Source organism: Excalfactoria chinensis, chromosome 5 (assembly GCF_039878825.1).
Source record: "Excalfactoria chinensis isolate bCotChi1 chromosome 5, bCotChi1.hap2, whole genome shotgun sequence".
Classification (NCBI taxonomy): domain Eukaryota; kingdom Metazoa; phylum Chordata; class Aves; order Galliformes; family Phasianidae; genus Excalfactoria; species Excalfactoria chinensis.
Window position 1 is genome coordinate 1,655,097 of NC_092829.1, and position 15,412 is coordinate 1,670,508.

At 59.2% G+C, this 15,412-nt stretch overlaps 2 protein-coding genes across 2 annotated transcripts; one reads left to right on the plus strand and one right to left on the minus strand.

Annotated features, from left to right (window-relative positions):
• The first annotated feature begins 317 nt into the window (after positions 1–317).
• On the plus strand, positions 318–9,514 carry PYGL (glycogen phosphorylase L). Its single transcript, XM_072338441.1, has 20 exons — positions 318–666; positions 2,032–2,133; positions 2,965–3,043; positions 3,150–3,253; positions 3,362–3,493; positions 4,062–4,173; positions 4,253–4,335; positions 4,422–4,565; positions 4,691–4,783; positions 5,344–5,490; positions 6,053–6,216; positions 6,291–6,405; positions 7,039–7,140; positions 7,226–7,373; positions 7,451–7,509; positions 7,593–7,734; positions 7,833–8,040; positions 8,111–8,245; positions 8,997–9,063; positions 9,181–9,514. The coding sequence occupies exons 1-20, from the start codon at positions 424–426 to the stop codon at positions 9,373–9,375; spliced, it is 2,574 nt and encodes an 857-aa protein (XP_072194542.1). The 5' UTR covers positions 318–423; the 3' UTR covers positions 9,376–9,514.
• A 136-nt stretch (positions 9,515–9,650) lies between these two features.
• Positions 9,651–14,361, minus strand: ABHD12B (abhydrolase domain containing 12B). Its single transcript, XM_072338442.1, has 13 exons — positions 14,230–14,361; positions 12,839–12,966; positions 12,325–12,427; positions 12,129–12,248; positions 11,899–11,929; positions 11,773–11,818; positions 11,569–11,698; positions 11,448–11,488; positions 11,225–11,304; positions 11,064–11,146; positions 10,294–10,372; positions 10,075–10,199; positions 9,651–9,780 (listed from the first exon to the last, which is right to left on the minus strand). Exons 1-13 carry the CDS (start codon positions 14,319–14,321, stop codon positions 9,759–9,761), a joined length of 1,080 nt encoding a protein of 359 aa, XP_072194543.1. The 5' UTR covers positions 14,322–14,361; the 3' UTR covers positions 9,651–9,758.
• Positions 14,362–15,412: the final 1,051 nt, after the last annotated feature.

A 15,412-nucleotide genomic window follows, 5' to 3' on the forward strand; every position in this document is an offset into this window, starting at 1 on the left:
GGCTGGTATTAATGTGGAGGTTGGTGGTCCTGCCTGTGGTGGGGGGTTGGAGCTTCATGATCCTTGAGGTCCCCTCCACGCCAAGCCGTTCTATGATTCTGGGTAAGGGGACAAGAGGTCGTTGGGAGGAGGAGCTGGGAAGGCGTGCGGGAGATCGGGATGTGGGGAGTCCCAGGCGACGGGGCGCAGAGGAGATGCACGGAAAAGGGCTGCAGGGGGTGGGCAGGAGGAGCAGCGGGACGCCGAGACTGCGGAGCAGCGCAGCCGGGATCCCGGCCCTCCCCGCTCCGGGCCCGGCCCTGCCCCTCCCGCTGTCCCCTCCCTCGGGGGCGGCCCGGCCCCTGGCGGAGCTCAGCCCCAGGGCGGCGCCACCCCGGGCCGAGGCGGATCCCCGCGGCCGTCCGCGCTCCGCTCCCCGCAGCGATGTCGCGGCCGCTGTCGGACCAGGAGCGGCGGAAGCAGATCAGCATCCGCGGCATCGTGGGAGCCGAGAACGTGGCCGAGCTGAAGCGGGGCTTCAACCGGCACCTGCACTTCACGCTGGTGAAGGATCGCAACGTGGCCACCCCCCGCGACTACTACTTCGCGTTGGCCCACACCGTGCGGGACCACCTGGTGGGGCGATGGATCCGCACGCAGCAGTACTACTACGAGAGGGACCCCAAGGTGGGTTCCCGGGCCGGTGGGCTGCGGGGCACCGAGAGCTCGGCGCGTTCCGCCTCCGTCGGGCTGCGCTGCTCGGCTTTGCAGAGTGTCCCGAGTGGACTTTACCGGGCGAGGCCGCTGCCCTTTGCTTTGCAAAACAAACAGAGAGCGCTGGTTCCGAGCACGGCAACGGCGGTGCTGTCCCCTATGGGAATGGCGCTGTCCTGTATAGGAGTGGCCGTGCTGTCCCCTATGGGAATGGCGCTGTCCTGTATAGGAGTGGCCGTGCTGTCCCCTATGGCAGCGGCATCGTCCTGCGGGGGAGCGCCGATGTTGTCGTCTCGGCCCGAGCGTGGGTGCGCCCCGAGGAACGCTGCGCTCCCACGGAGGGCGGATTGGGTTTGCAGAGCAAATGGAGCTGAAAGGCTGCAGGCGGAGCTCGTTCCGCAGCACCTGGGGCCAAGGGCGAGCCGTGCTGGGGGGGTTTGCACCGGGCTCTGCTGGGGATTAAGCTCTAATCTCCTCCTGCCACCTGCACGGCGCTGTCGGCTCTAATTTATCCCAATTTATCTACTGTCGGGAGCTGGAAGCCCGCTGCTCGGTGTGATTCTGCTGCAGGGCTCCAAATGTGGGACGCCCCCCCCCCCCAGGTGCCGATCCCATTGCATCCCATTGCATCCCATTGGGCCGAGTGTGCAGTCAGCACTTCTGCAGCCTCAGTCCTCCCTAAACCCATCACTGCTGGGCAGCTCAGACGAGCAGGGCCCTACAGCAGTGCTGCTATGGCCATGGGATGGCAGCACATGGGGAAATAGGATGTGCTCGGTTCTGCTTCGCCACTTTGTGGTGCTGAGCAACGTTAGGAAATAGATCCTCTTTAAATTTAAACTTTGTACCGAGGTGACTCAACTCTTTGGGAGGGCAGGTAACAGCAGGACAAGGGGAAATGGTTTGGAGTTGAGGGAGGCCAGATTGAGGTCGGATGTCAGGGGAAGTTCTTTGCTGTGAGAGCGGTGAGGTGCTGGAACAGCTGCCCAGAGAGGCTGTGGATGCCCCGTCCATCCCTGCAGGTGTTCAAGGCCAGGCTGGATGGGGCCCTGGGCAGCCTGGGCTGGTATTAATGTGGAGGTTGGTGGCCCTGCCTGTGGTGGGGGTTGGAGCTTCGTGATCCATGAGGTCCCTTCCAACCCAGGCCATTCTGTGTGATTCTGTGTGACCTTCCCATCCAAACAAACCCGCTGTGCCAAAATGGGCTGAGGGCAATGGTCCCTCTAGAGGCCCTAAAATCCCCTCTGCAAAGCGTGCTGAGAGGTGGGGTTTCCCATTGGAGCTTTGCTTTGGGAGCAGCAGCCCATGGGGTTGAGCAGAACCGACTTCCTCTTGCAGAGGATCTATTACCTCTCCCTGGAGTTCTACATGGGCCGGACGCTGCAGAACACCATGATCAACCTGGGGCTGCAGAACGCCTGCGATGAAGCTGTGTACCAGGTGAGAGCTGCGCCCGGGGCCTCAAGGGGACACTTGGGTTGATGAAGGGCTTTGTTTGTTTGTTTGCTTTTCTCTCCTCCCACCCCTCTGCCCAGTGCAGGGCAGTTACTGCTCAGTGGGAGAGGTTGCACAACAGCAGGAGCAGTTGTTAAGCAAATGACATTCAAAGGGAGGGCGATTTATCTGCAGAGCTTTTCTAAAGCTGTTAGCACAGTGAGGGCAACAGCCCGGCCAGGGGCAGGCGGGTATAAGAAGAGGTATAGGAAGAGGCTCGGGTGTTGCATAGTGATTGCACAGCTGTGCAACCAGCTGAACGCTGAATGTCTCTGCAAGAAAATGTTTAGCTTTGTATGCATTGGTTTATATGTGTTTGGAGGTGCTTTGGGCAGTTCAGTGCAGTGCAGAGAGGGGCTGGTGCTGCAGGAGCAGCTGGGGAGCTTTGGGGTGGGGAGAAGCTGGCAAACCCATTGGTTATGGGGTGCTGGTTTTTTTTGGAGAAGTGGGAGCTGGTGGTTCAGCTGAGTTCCTCCTGAGCTGCCCTGGGAGCTTTGCATTAAGCAAAACCTCTTCCTTGACAGCACTGTGGGCTGAAAGCTGGGGATGTGTTTGTAGGGGTCCCAGAGCCACGTCTCTGCGTGTCCCTGTTGTAGGGTGGTGCCACCTGTAAGCTTGGCCACAACGAAGGGAAGGATGTGCGTGTCCCTCATAGTGGCCCAAAGCATTGGGGTGGACCCTGCCCCCCTCCCTCATGTCCCCATGTCCCAGCAGCCAGGGCAGCACCCAGGGGTGTGGGGTGGGCGCTCAGTCCCATTGCTTTTTCCTTGTCCTCAGCTGGGGCTGGACATAGAAGAGCTGGAGGAGATCGAGGAGGATGCCGGGCTCGGTAATGGTGGGCTTGGCCGGCTTGCAGGTGAGAGAGGCCCCAGAAGGTGTTGTTCCCGGGGTGGGGGCACAGCCCGTGTGCAGGACCTGTGCCCTGGGGCTCCCCGCTCCTTGCTACCCCCTGTCCTTGGCAGCCTGCTTCCTTGACTCGATGGCAACGCTGGGGCTGGCAGCCTATGGCTACGGCATCCGCTACGAGTACGGCATCTTCAACCAGAAGATCCGCAATGGGTGGCAGGTATGGTGGGAAGCCCGGGCCATGCACGGGGCCTTGGGCAGACTGAGCTGGTGGGGGGCAGCCAGTCTACAGCTGGGAGTGCTGTGACTCCATGACTCCCCCATGCAGGTGGAGGAAGCTGATGACTGGCTGCGGCACGGCAACCCCTGGGAGAAGGCCCGGCCCGAGTACATGCTGCCTGTGCACTTCTATGGCCGCGTGGAGCACACTGCCAGTGGCACCAAGTGGGTGGACACCCAGGTACAGGGGCACAGCTGGCACGCAGAGCCCCCAGGTGGCTTGTGTCCTGCTGCACTCAGAGTGACAGCCTGCATCCAGCTGCTGCTGGCACCTGAAGGCATCTCTCCATTTCCAGGGTGTCCCTATGTCTCGCTCCAATTAAGCAGAGAGGCGAGGTGCTTTTGATAAGTTATGGCCAGTGTGAGATTAAGAAGAAAAACATTCAAATGTTGATCCAACCAATTTATTAGAAATAATAGACAGCTGAGGGGATGGGGAAGGGAGAGCGGTGAATATCAAAATTAGGGTGATGGGGACGGGGAAAGTGGGCGATAGGAAAGGTGGAAAAAGGCAAGAATTACATAAAAGTGGGGAAAGTCACCTCCTGGATGCAGCAGCGTCCCGTTGCATGTTGTTTTGTTGGTCCGGGGAAAAACAAGCATAGGGGAGAGCAGCAGCAGAGTCCCCATGCCTGTCACCATTGCAAGGGTGGATGCAGCCCTGGTGGTTGGGGTGGGAGGGTTCCATCAGGGCATGGGGATGTGGGGACATGGCGCCCACAGTCTGCCCAGCCTCACCAATGCCCCAGGTGGTGCTGGCACTGCCCTACGACACCCCTGTGCCTGGGTACATGAACAACACCGTCAACACCATGCGCCTGTGGTCGGCTCGGGCACCCAACGACTTCAACCTGCGGGACTGTAAGTGGGGGGCAGCGGGGGCCGGGTGGGATAGGGTACAGCAAGGCCACTCTGACCATACCCCTCTGCACCTCTACAGTCAATGTCGGGGATTACATCCAGGCTGTGCTGGACAGGAACCTGGCTGAGAACATCTCTCGCGTCCTCTATCCCAACGACAACGTGAGTCAGGGCTTCTCACTGTGCTGTGATGCCCTGTGAGCCCTTCCCTGTGTGCCCGCTGGCCATCCCACTCCTCTCACCGGCAGTTCTTCGAGGGGAAGGAGCTGCGTCTGAAGCAGGAATACTTTGTCGTGGCCGCCACCCTGCAGGACATCATCCGCCGCTTCAAAGCATCCAAATTCGGGAGCACAGAAAGCGTCCGCACCGTGTTTGACTCCTTCCCTGACCAGGTACAAAGCTGGTTGCTCCACCGCGTGCCTCCAGCCCAGCAATCCACCTCCCCGTTGTTGTGTGCCATTTGGTGAACTCAACCACCGGGCTGGTGTGGCTGATGGGTGCCGCCGTGTCCCCGCAGGTCGCCATCCAGCTGAACGACACGCACCCCGCCATGGCCATCCCTGAGCTGATGAGGATCTTTGTGGATATTGAGAAACTGCCCTGGAACAAGGTTGGGGGACGTGGCTCAGCTTTCCATGGTGCAGGGTGGCCTACTGCAGTCTGGGCAATGGGTGTTGCGCCTCCTCCTTGTGTGTAGGGGCTGCACACCCGTTAGCACTCATTAATAGGATGGTAGGAGGAGAGTATGGCCCTAATATTGTGCTGGGGAGAGTCGGGTTGGGTAATGGGGAACCACTTCTCCATAAGAGCAGTGCTACAGTGGCACAGCTGCCCAGGAGTGCTGGGCTCACCATCCCTGGAGGTGCTCCAGAGCCGTGGGGATGTGGCACTGAGGGACGTGGGGTGGGCTGGGGGATCTTAGAGGGCTTTTCCAACCTCAGTGATTCTGTGGTTCTGATTAAGCAGCACATTGGAACAGGTGGGTTCAATGAGCAGCTCAGGAGCATTACCACTGTTGGAACATCTCCAGTGGGTGCTGGGGAGGGATGAGCCTGTGCTGCCCACCCAAGGCATGCTGGGGCCTTAGTTCTGGGTGTAGGAACACATGTGGGTGCTCACACTCAGCTGGGTGCCCCGGAGCTGCCCCTGATGCCGTTCTCCTGCCTGCAGGCCTGGGACATCACCAAGCGGACATTTGCCTACACAAACCACACCGTGCTGCCTGAAGCCCTGGAGCGCTGGCCGGTGGACCTGGTGGAGAAGCTACTCCCCAGACACCTGGAAATCATCTATGAGATCAACCAGAGGCACCTGGACGTGAGTGGGTTGGGGGCTCTGGGTGATGGGCGTCACACTATGGAGACAGGGACAGTGCACAAACTGTGCTGTGTGGTCGGTGGCTGGGTGGTTCTGCAGCTCTTTGGGGAGGCTGGTGCCTAGGAACTGGGTGAAGCAATGCAAAGCCCTTCTCGTTGCCATAGAGCTGCCCAGACAGGTTGTGGAGTCTCCTTGGTGAACTTCATAGGGCTGAACACCAGCTCTGGGTGTCCCTGCTGGAGCAGGAGCTGGGTCAGAGGAACCCAGAGCTACCAGCCAGCCATAGCATTCTGTATTGCTATCCACAGTTGGTGGCTCTTTAAGATACTGTAAATGCTCCAGGGATGTTCAAGTTGATATTTCTTTGCTCCCTGAGCACTAAACTCATCCTGGAAAAGCATGTGGATGGCTTGAACCCCATGGAGAAGGTTCGCACCATCACTCTGGAGTAAAAGCCATCAGTCTGGCTGGCACCAAACGCATTGAGGACATTGCTGTGGTCCCCTCCTTGGGTGCTGGTCTGTTGGATTAGTTGCTCACCCCTCCCGGCCGCCCCCCACAGCACATTGCATCCCTCTTCCCCAATGATGTGGACCGGCTGCGGAGGATGTCTCTGATAGAGGAAGGAGGCACCAAGAGGATCAACATGGCTCACCTCTGCATCGTCGGCTCCCATGCTGTCAATGGAGTGGCCAAGATCCATTCTGAGATCGTCAAGTCTGAAGTGTAAGGGTGGGTGGGATGTGGAGGGGGATCCACCCAGGCACAGAGCCGACGTTGTCCCCTCCTTGCCATTGCAGCTTCAGGGACTTTGCAGAGCTGGAGCCTGATAAGTTCCAGAACAAGACCAACGGCATCACCCCGCGGCGCTGGCTGCTGCTCTGCAACCCAGGGCTGGCCGAGCTCATTGCAGAGGTATGGATGGCTCTGCACGTGGCTCCCAGCCTTGGGGGTCATAGAGACATGGAACAGCTTGGGTTGGAAGGGACCTTAAGGATCAAGGCTGTGGATGCCCCATCCCTGCAGGCATTCAAGGCCAGGCTGGATGTGGCTCTGGGCAGCCTGGGCTGCTGGTTGGTGACCCTGCACACAGCAGGGGGTTGGGACATTGTGGGCCTTTGCAACCCAGGCCACTCTGATTCTATGATCATCGAAGGCTTTATGGCCGCTGATGACTTTATGATCCTAACTCCCTAGAAGTTTGCAGCTGGGCCAATTACCGAAGTGACACCAAGGTGATGAGCGGTAAAATGGCCATTTATTGAAGCAAACACACACTTATATCAACTATGCCTCTCATGTACGCCTACTACATTGTACACGTCACCGATCCTTCTAGAAATGGGGAAGGGCCTGCCACGTAACAGCTCGATACTCCCGCATTTCACCTATACAACAGATCATTGAGTTCCAGCCCTGAGCTGGGCATGAGCCCGCAGCATGTCCTTGCTTTGAGGTCCTTTCCAATCCAACCCATTCTCTGAACTCCCACGTGGCCGCAGTCCATCGGTGCTTTGCGGTCAGCACGTGGCTGTGCTCCTCTCACAGAAAATAGGGGAGGACTACGTGAGGGACCTGAGCCAGCTGGCAAAGCTGCACGAGTTTGTGGATGACGACCTGTTCATCAGGGAGGTTGCCAAAGTGAAGCAGGTGAGGAGTGCGGATAAGGGCAGCTGGCACTTGGGGGCATGAATTCATGGGGTATGGGGCTGATGCCTGCCCTGCTCTCGGCCAGGAAAACAAGGTGAAGTTTGCACTGTACCTGGAGAAGGAGTATGAGGTGAAGATCAACCCCTCCTCCATGTTTGATGTGCACGTGAAGAGGATCCACGAGTACAAGCGGCAGCTGATGAACTGCCTGCACATCATCACCATGTACAACCGTAAGGCCCCACGGGGGTGGGCAGGGGATGGGTGTGAGATGGCACACAGCTGATACTGGTGCTGCCCTCTCCTCCAGGCATCAAGAGAGACCCTGTGAAGCTCTTTGTCCCTAGGACGGTGATCATTGGAGGCAAGGTAAGTTGCGTTTGGAGGAAGCCCTTGGAATGCCCTACAAGGGAGGCCCCAGCACTCTGGGCCCACCATGGTTCTGCCCCTAGGCTGCACCAGGGTACCACATGGCCAAAATGATCATCAAGCTCATCAACGCCGTGGCCCAGGTGGTCAACAATGACCCCGTTGTGGGCAGCAAGCTGAAGGTCATCTTCCTGGAGAACTACAGGGTCTCCCTGGCAGAGAAGGGTACGTCCTATAGTGGAACACCAACGCTTTGGCTGCTCGTTGGCCTGCATCTTTCAGCATGGCCGTGGCGAGCCCCTTGTCATGTGCTCTGTCGGCAGTGATCCCTGCCACCGACCTGTCGGAGCAGATCTCCACGGCGGGCACGGAGGCGTCAGGCACAGGGAACATGAAGTTCATGCTGAATGGGGCTCTGACCATCGGCACCATGGATGGAGCCAACGTGGAGATGGCCGAGGAGGCTGGAGAGGAAAACCTCTTCATCTTTGGGATGAGGGTGGAGGACGTGGCAGAGCTGGACAAGGATGGGTGAGGGATGGGGACGTGGTGGGGACAGTGGGCAATGGGGCTGGCATGGGCTCACGATCTCTGCCCCCAGCTACAACGCCCAGCAGTACTATGACCGGCTCCCCGAGCTGAAGCAGGCTGTTGATCAAATCCGGAGTGGCTTCTTCTCCTCAGACAAGCCAGACCTCTTCAGGGATGTGGTTGACATGCTCTTCCATCATGACCGGTGAGGTTCATGGCTGGGCCGCCACCCATCCCTGGGTTCCAGCTCCATATCACAATTCTTTGGGTTGGAGACCTCTGAGCTCCCCAAGCCCCACCCCCACTGCCCACATCCCTCAGTGCCACATCTCCACAGTCCTACAACACCCCTGGGGATGGTGACCCCACCACTCCTGGGCAGCTGTGCCAGTGCCCAACCACTCTTCCAGAGAAGAAATTGTTCCTAATATCCAACCCAAACCTTCCCCTCGTGGCCATTAACTCACATCCTAAAGGAGACCATATACCCATGCAGAGCAGCCCTACACCCACTGCCTGATAATATCCCATTTCCTGCCCCAGCTCCTGTGCACAGGGAAGTGCAATTTGTGTACCCCTGGTACAAAAGGCTCTCTGTGCTCAGCCCTTGAGCTGGGCTGCATTAATCCCGCATTAAGGCTGGAATGCATTCATTTGGGTACACAGCCCTTCATCGAATCACAGAATGGCGTGGGTTGGAAGGGACCTCAAGGATCATCAAGCTCCAACCCACCTGCCGCAGGCAGAGCCACCAACCTCCACTTTTAATACTAGACCAGCTCTTGCCAGATGATGGATGCTTTCAGGCATCTCAAGGGCTTTTCTAGCAGGCTGTGATTCAGTAGAGGCTGGGGAAGGTTAATTTATCTGAAGCATCCATTTGAGTGTCCCGTTCCTCCGTGCCAGCCAAGCTCTCGCCCTGCTCTCCATAACTCCTCCATTCTCTGCTGCTTCAGGTTTAAAGTCTTTGCAGATTACGAGGCTTATGTCAAGTGCCAGGAGAAAGTCAGTGAGTTGTACCTGGTGAGTGCAGGAGGGGACAAGGGAGAGTGTCTGCCGTGGGACCCCAAAACAGCACAGGGCTGTGCGGATGGACACCCATAGACACAGCCTGCCCTCCATCCCCCCTTTCTCTTGCAGAACTCCAAGGCGTGGACCAAAATGGTCATCAGGAACATCGCAGCCGCAGGCAAGTTCTCCAGCGACCGCACCATCAAGGAGTACGCGCGGGACATCTGGCACGTGGAGCCCTCTGACCTGAAGATCCCACCGCCCAACGAGCCGCGGGAGGGAGCCGAGGACAGGACCCCCAACGGCACCGCAGCACGGGCATAGGGCAGGGGAGGAGCTCAGAGCTGAAAGTGAAACCATTCCGACCCATTGCTTGCGGTAGGGGCTCAAACTAAAAGCGCTGCGCGGAGGTGGAGTGGGGGTTGCTGGAGATGGAGCGAGGAATTGGGCTTGCTCACTGCAAAGCTAATTGCTGAAAGCACAAGGGAGGTGGGTATCTGCAGTGCACCCTCGCCCTGCTTCTGGTCCCCGCTTGACCCCTCTGTCCCTGCAGCTGTACCTCCATCCCCCGAGCACCCCGCAGCAGTGGGAGGACTAGCATGGGTCTCAGTGTTTATTACATACAGCAGTAGTAGGGTCAGTGCAACGGCAGGATCCCAGCGCGGGGCAGGGGCAGTGCTTATGGGCGCTGCAGGCAGCAGCTGGAGTCACTTCATGTTCAAGAAATCTCTGCAACGAGATGCAATAAACCTCACGCTGTGTCGCTCAGCCCCGCTGCTCATCTCATATCCCACGGGGCTGACCCTGTGTCACCCCACGTGTCACTGCGCTGCTGATGGGCTCGGAGCAGTGATGGGGGCTCAGCAGATTGATGCCAGCGAGTGCCGTGGGATGGGAGGGGATGGGATGGGATGGGATGGGATGGGATGGGATGGGATGGGATGGGATGATTCTGTGTGGGGCTGTGAAGGAGCACAGGGAAGGGTCGTGCTGTGCCCCGTGTTTCTGCAGAGCAGCACTTACTTCACCAGGGCGGGCAGCTCTGGGTTGGATGAGATGTAGTCGTGGCCCAGCCCCAGCTTCTCAGGGAAGGTGATGAGCTTCACCTTGCTCTTGTCCTTGTAGGCTCTTCGTGCGGTCTCGAAGAGCTGCAGCAGAGTGGGAGCAGGGTTAGTGGCACAGAACCCCAGTAGGGTCCCAACCCCCCTCCCTGCCTTTTAGCCCCCAGAGCAGGTGACCCACCTGGCGTCCCAGCTGTGGGGGCAGCACGGTGTCATCCTCTGCGTGCAGGATGAGCAGCGGGCAGGCCAGCACCTTCACACTGTAGGAAGGGGTCAGCACGGGGCTGCAGGAGCTTCTCCTGCCTCATTAACCCCCCTAACATGACCCTAGACCTCCCCAACAACCCCCTGCTGCCTTTGAGGGCCACCCTTGGTGTCCATGGCTGCTGATAAGCAATGCTCAGGGTGCTCACCCCAGGACTGAGCACCTGATAATAACAGTAACAGTAATAACCCAAAACACCGTTCAGCGATGCTCTGATTGGAAAAGCACCCACAGCTTTAGCAAAGGTGTCTGTGAAGGCCAAGCCAAGAGGACACCATCACCATAGTGCTCATCCCCAACACCGTGTTGCCACGTGGGCAGCATTCAAATACATTATGCTCAGAAAAATAAAAGCAATGGTGATGCAGTGGCACAGCTGCCCAGGGGGGTGGTGGAGTCACCGACCCTGGAGGGGTTCAGGAGCTGTGGAGATGTGGCACTGAGGGAGATGGTGGGGATGGGCTGAGGTTGGGGACTTCAGATGTCTTCTCCAACCTGAATGGTTCTATGACCAGCTGGCGGGCTTGGCTCAATAGTAATGTTTGTATCTGCCCTTATACAAATAAAAGCCACTTTGAAGGCATGACAAAGCTGAGCAAATACAACTGGGAGTACACCATAGTGTGGAACAACCCGCCCAGCTCCTGCTGTCCCCGTACCCTCACCCCATCCCGCTGGGCACTCACTTCTCATCGTTGCGGAAGAACATGTTGCCCAGAGCCATGGAGTCCAAGATGAGGTACTCAAAACCTGGGAACTGCCGATAAATCTGCCCAGGAAAGAGCAGGGCACTCACTGAGATGCTGCCAGGGGGGTGCAGTGCCATGGTGCAGGGAGCTGTGCTCACCTTCGTGATGGGGATGTTGGCGGCTGCGTCGCGGATGTTGGTGTAGGGGGACTCCAGCACAACAGCGTCCACCTGGACCCCTGTGAGCAGCATGGGGTAGGAGTCAGATGGGATGTCCCTGACCCCAGAAGGAAGATAGGGACTGACAGTTGTTCCCCACTTGATGATACTTGAGGATACTGATGCAGCCCCCCAAAGTCTGCTGTCCAAAATGTGGCGTTACCTCGCTCCTCCTGTAGCTTTCTGGCTGCGTTTGTTGCAATCCTACAACAAAGGAGGTGGTAATAAGGTGGGGGGTGGGAGAGGAGCCCTACAGCACGCCCCCCACCTGGCCCCACACCTACCCAGTCCCCAAGGAGTGTCCCCAGAAGATGATGGAGCTGTTCCCACTGCGTGCTTTGGCCCAGTCGTACAGCGCCAAGACGTCAGTGGTGAAGCCGCTCTCCGAGGGGTGCCCACTGGAGTCCCCATAGCCTGCAGGGACACGTTCCCATGTCACCACCCAGAGGGGACAGACCCCAAGGTGAGGGGGTGGGGGGTGGCCATACCTCTGTAGTCCAGAGCCAGGATGTGGAAGCCGGCAGCCCCCATCAGCTGGTGGACATGGCACAGCATTCGTTAAGGTGTCCCCATGTCACCTCCCGTGCGCTAGGCAGGTCCCAGCCCCCACTTACCTTCATGAACTGGATCCGGTGGCTTGCAGCCCTGGTGGGGAAACAGAGGATAAAGCAAGGATAAAGCTGAGGGTGCCTTCCCCCTCTAGCAGGATGGGGCCAGCTGGGGGACACTGTCATGCTGGACAAGGGACAGTTCTAAACCCGTGGGAGCAAAAGAGGAGCGGCCAGCTATCACATGGGACAACATCATCACTTGCCCGTCAGGTCGGGCAGCCACGGGTACTTGCCTGGTGCCCCCGTTACCGTGCAGGTAGATGATGATGGGGTGATCATCAGCCAGAGCCTCCTCGAACCAGCGCTGCTCCCGACCTTGCGCCTCAGTCCCACTGCTGCCCGGCACCATGTGCCTGCAGGGATGGACACAGCTCAACCCCAGCCCACAGCCACCAAAGGGGGGATGAGGAGCTGGGACACCCTGCTCACCAGATGCCAACGGTGACGCCCGGCTCGGTGGGCAGGTAGAGGCTGATGGTGTTGTTCAGCAGCAATTCCGGCTGCCGCAGGTCCACAAAGAAAGGGAACGCCACTGCAGGATATGGCACCACCAGGGGTTGGATGAGATCATCCCAAGTGGTCTCTTCCAACCTCAACCACCCTTTGACTTTGTGACCCCTCTAAGCCGGCTGCTTTAGTGCCTCTCTCAGTTGGTTGGGTTCGTTTCGTTGGCTTTTTCTGACATAATTCACCCCGAAGACCAACCCCATTGGAGTATGGCCACCTCCTGCATACCCAGATGTGTTGCAACATCTGGCAACAAGCAGCGTTGCTTGCAAAACATGGGGTGCCCAATGGAGAGCTGCTGTGAGCTCTGTGAGCGTGCCGTGCATATTTTGGGAACCCCTCCACGCCTCCACCCCAAAAACAAGGGCAGATAAACAGTGCCCTGCATGCCTGCATGCTACTGCTTAGGGCGAGCTCTCGGTGCTGGGGTACTCACTGAAGTTTAGGAAGACAAATTTGGTGAGGATGACAGGGAAAAGGCGGACCAGGAAGGGCACGGACATGTAGACGAGGAGCAGCTGCAGGAGGACGGTGCGCAGTCGGGGGCACCAGCCGAACCAGCCCCTGTAGGACACAGCACAGTCAGCACGGCCCCTTTGGACCCAAGCGTTTGTCCTCCCAAGAGCAGGCCCTGATGTTGGGTTTGTCTTCCCAAGACCTCACCTTGGGTTTGTTTTCTCCCTTGCTGCTTTATGGCTGCGCCCCCCCAAAGTTTGGTTTCTGGGGATGGAACTGAGCCCTCAGAGCTGTGATTCAGCCTCGCCAGAGGCCACCACTTGGGCCCCCACAGCCTCCCACAGGGACATGAGTGGGCAGGAAGGGCAGGGCACCTGCCAAGTGAGCCACCAACGCTGTGACAACACCCAGAGCCCAGAGGTGACAGAAGTGTCCCAAAGCTGGGGACAAGGAAGGAGCTGGGAAAGGGCTCGGGGGAGCCCCAGTGCTGCAGTCGAACCATACAAAGAGCAGATGAGGGATGCCATCAGCACGGGGGAGACGCTCCAACAACATCCTCATCTCACCCCAAAGCACTGGGGACAAATCCACACCCTCCACAGCTGCAGCAGTTTTGAAACGAGCACCCAAGAGGGTTGGGAATGCCAAACTCTGCGGCTCCCCAGCACCACGGTGCCCTATGCACAGCAATGGGGCAACCAGCAGGGATCTGGGGCAGAAGTGTCCGTGTGCGATAGAGCAGAGCTCAGCAGCACTGTGGGGCTGTGCTAGGGAGGATCTGGCACCACAGCCTCAGTCGGTGCTGCAGAGAAGGGCTGCAAAGGGCAGTTGGATGCGGCCCGTGAGCATCAGAGGGTGCAGAGCCCTCTGTGGGGCTCACCATCGTTAGGGCTAATGACTGGGTGCTGCACCCCGTCGCCAAGTGCAGGGGCGAGCGCTCACACCCTGCTTGCACAACATCCCGCAGGTGGGGCAGGAAGGGCCAGGGCCGGGGGCAGCACGGGGGGGTGGCAAAGCCACGGCACAGGGGTACGGCGAGAGGAGGGGTGACACGGGGACGCGGCACGGCGGAGGGACTTGAGGACACGGGATGGGGTCAGGGCAACGTGACACCGAGCCATGGCCACGGCGTGGAGCCCGGCCAGGGAACAGCGATCGTGGAGGTCAGGGGCAAACGGCTGCGGAACGCGGGGCCACCGGGATCGGGGACACGCGGCCACAGCGGGGCGGCTCTGCCATAGGGACACACGTGGCCACAAGCCCGCAGACACGGGGTCACGCCGCAGGGCGCTGCCGGGCACGCGGTAACCCCGAGCCGGAGCTGTAGGCCGTGTCCGTGTCCGTGTCCTCCCGGCCGTGTCCGGTACTCACCGCCGGCTCCGTTCGGCGCTGCCCCCCGCCGCCCTCCCGTTCCCATCGCCGTCCCCACGACCCGCAGTTTCCGCGCCGCCGCGCCGCCGCATCGCGCCGTCCGACTGCCGCCCCGCCGCTAGGCCACGCCTCCGCCCCCTAAGCCACGCCCACCGCCTCGACACGCCACTCACAGCGTCGCTCCTCCCATAAGCCACGCCTCCCGGATGCGAGGCCACGCCTCCTCCCCTAGTCCTCGCCAATCAGCGCCCGGCTCCTGCTCTATAGCCACGCCCACCTCCCGCCGGACACTCCCACGTGCAGCGCCGCGGAGCAGCGGCGGGGCAGGAACGGGAGTGAACGGGGGGGGCCTATCAATGGCGCGTGCTGTCCGTAGGGTGGCAGCACCGAGCTGCGCCGCGTACCGACATTGTGTGGGGCCAGGAGAAACGGAGCGCCCTGCCTGAGTCACGTGTGATGGCGTCGCAGAGCGGCCGTTTCCTTCCTGTGAGCTCACGCTGCGGGCACAGAGCTCAGCTGCGGCTGTGGACATGGAATGGGAGGACATGGGGATGTAGGGATATGGGACCATAGGGACATGAGGACATGGGGATGTAGGGATATGGGGCCATAGGGACAGGAGGACATGGGGATGTAGGGATATGGGGCCATAGGGACATGAGGACATGGGGATGTGGGGATATGGGGCCATAGGGACAGGAGGACATGGGGATGTAGGGATATGGGGCCATAGGGACATGAGGACATGGGGATGTAGGGATATGGGGTCATAGGGACATGAGGACATGGGGATGTAGGGATATGGGGCCATAGGGACATGAGGACATGGGGATGTAGGGATATGGGGCCATAGGGACATGAGGACATGCGGATGTAGGGATATGGGGCCATAAGGACATGTGGATTTGGGGATGTGGGAATTGGGGGACATGGGGATGTGGAAATACGGTGGTATGGTGACATAATGGGATGTGAAGACACAGGAATAGGGGGACTTAAGGATGTAGGGACACAGGGACGTGGGGATATAGGGATGTGTGGACACAGGGACATGAGAACACGGGGATTTGGGGAAGTAGGGACATGGTGACATGGTAACACATGGAGACACAGGGACATTGGGAACATGGGGTCACATGGACACGGAGACATGGGGATGTGGGGACATGGGGATGCCATGCAT

What these genes read in the sequence shown, in the direction of transcription:
- PYGL (XM_072338441.1), top strand. Translation starts at nt 424, where the DNA reads ATGTCGCGGCCGCTGTCGGACCAGGAGCGGCGGAAGCAGATCAGCATC. An exon ending in ACTACGAGAGGGACCCCAAG is followed by an intron (nt 667 to 2,031) that starts GTGGGTTCCCGG and finishes TTCCTCTTGCAG; the next exon opens with AGGATCTATTACCTCTCCCT. An exon ending in AGGTTGCCAAAGTGAAGCAG is followed by an intron (nt 7,141 to 7,225) that starts GTGAGGAGTGCG and finishes GCTCTCGGCCAG; the next exon opens with GAAAACAAGGTGAAGTTTGC.
- ABHD12B (XM_072338442.1), bottom strand. Translation starts at nt 14,321, where the DNA reads ATGCGGCGGCGCGGCGGCGCGGAAACTGCGGGTCGTGGGGACGGCGAT. An exon ending in CACGGTAACGGGGGCACCAG is followed by an intron (nt 11,930 to 12,128) that starts GCAAGTACCCGT and finishes TTTCCCCACCAG; the next exon opens with GGCTGCAAGCCACCGGATCC. An exon ending in CCCCACAGCTGGGACGCCAG is followed by an intron (nt 10,200 to 10,293) that starts GTGGGTCACCTG and finishes ACTCTGCTGCAG; the next exon opens with CTCTTCGAGACCGCACGAAG.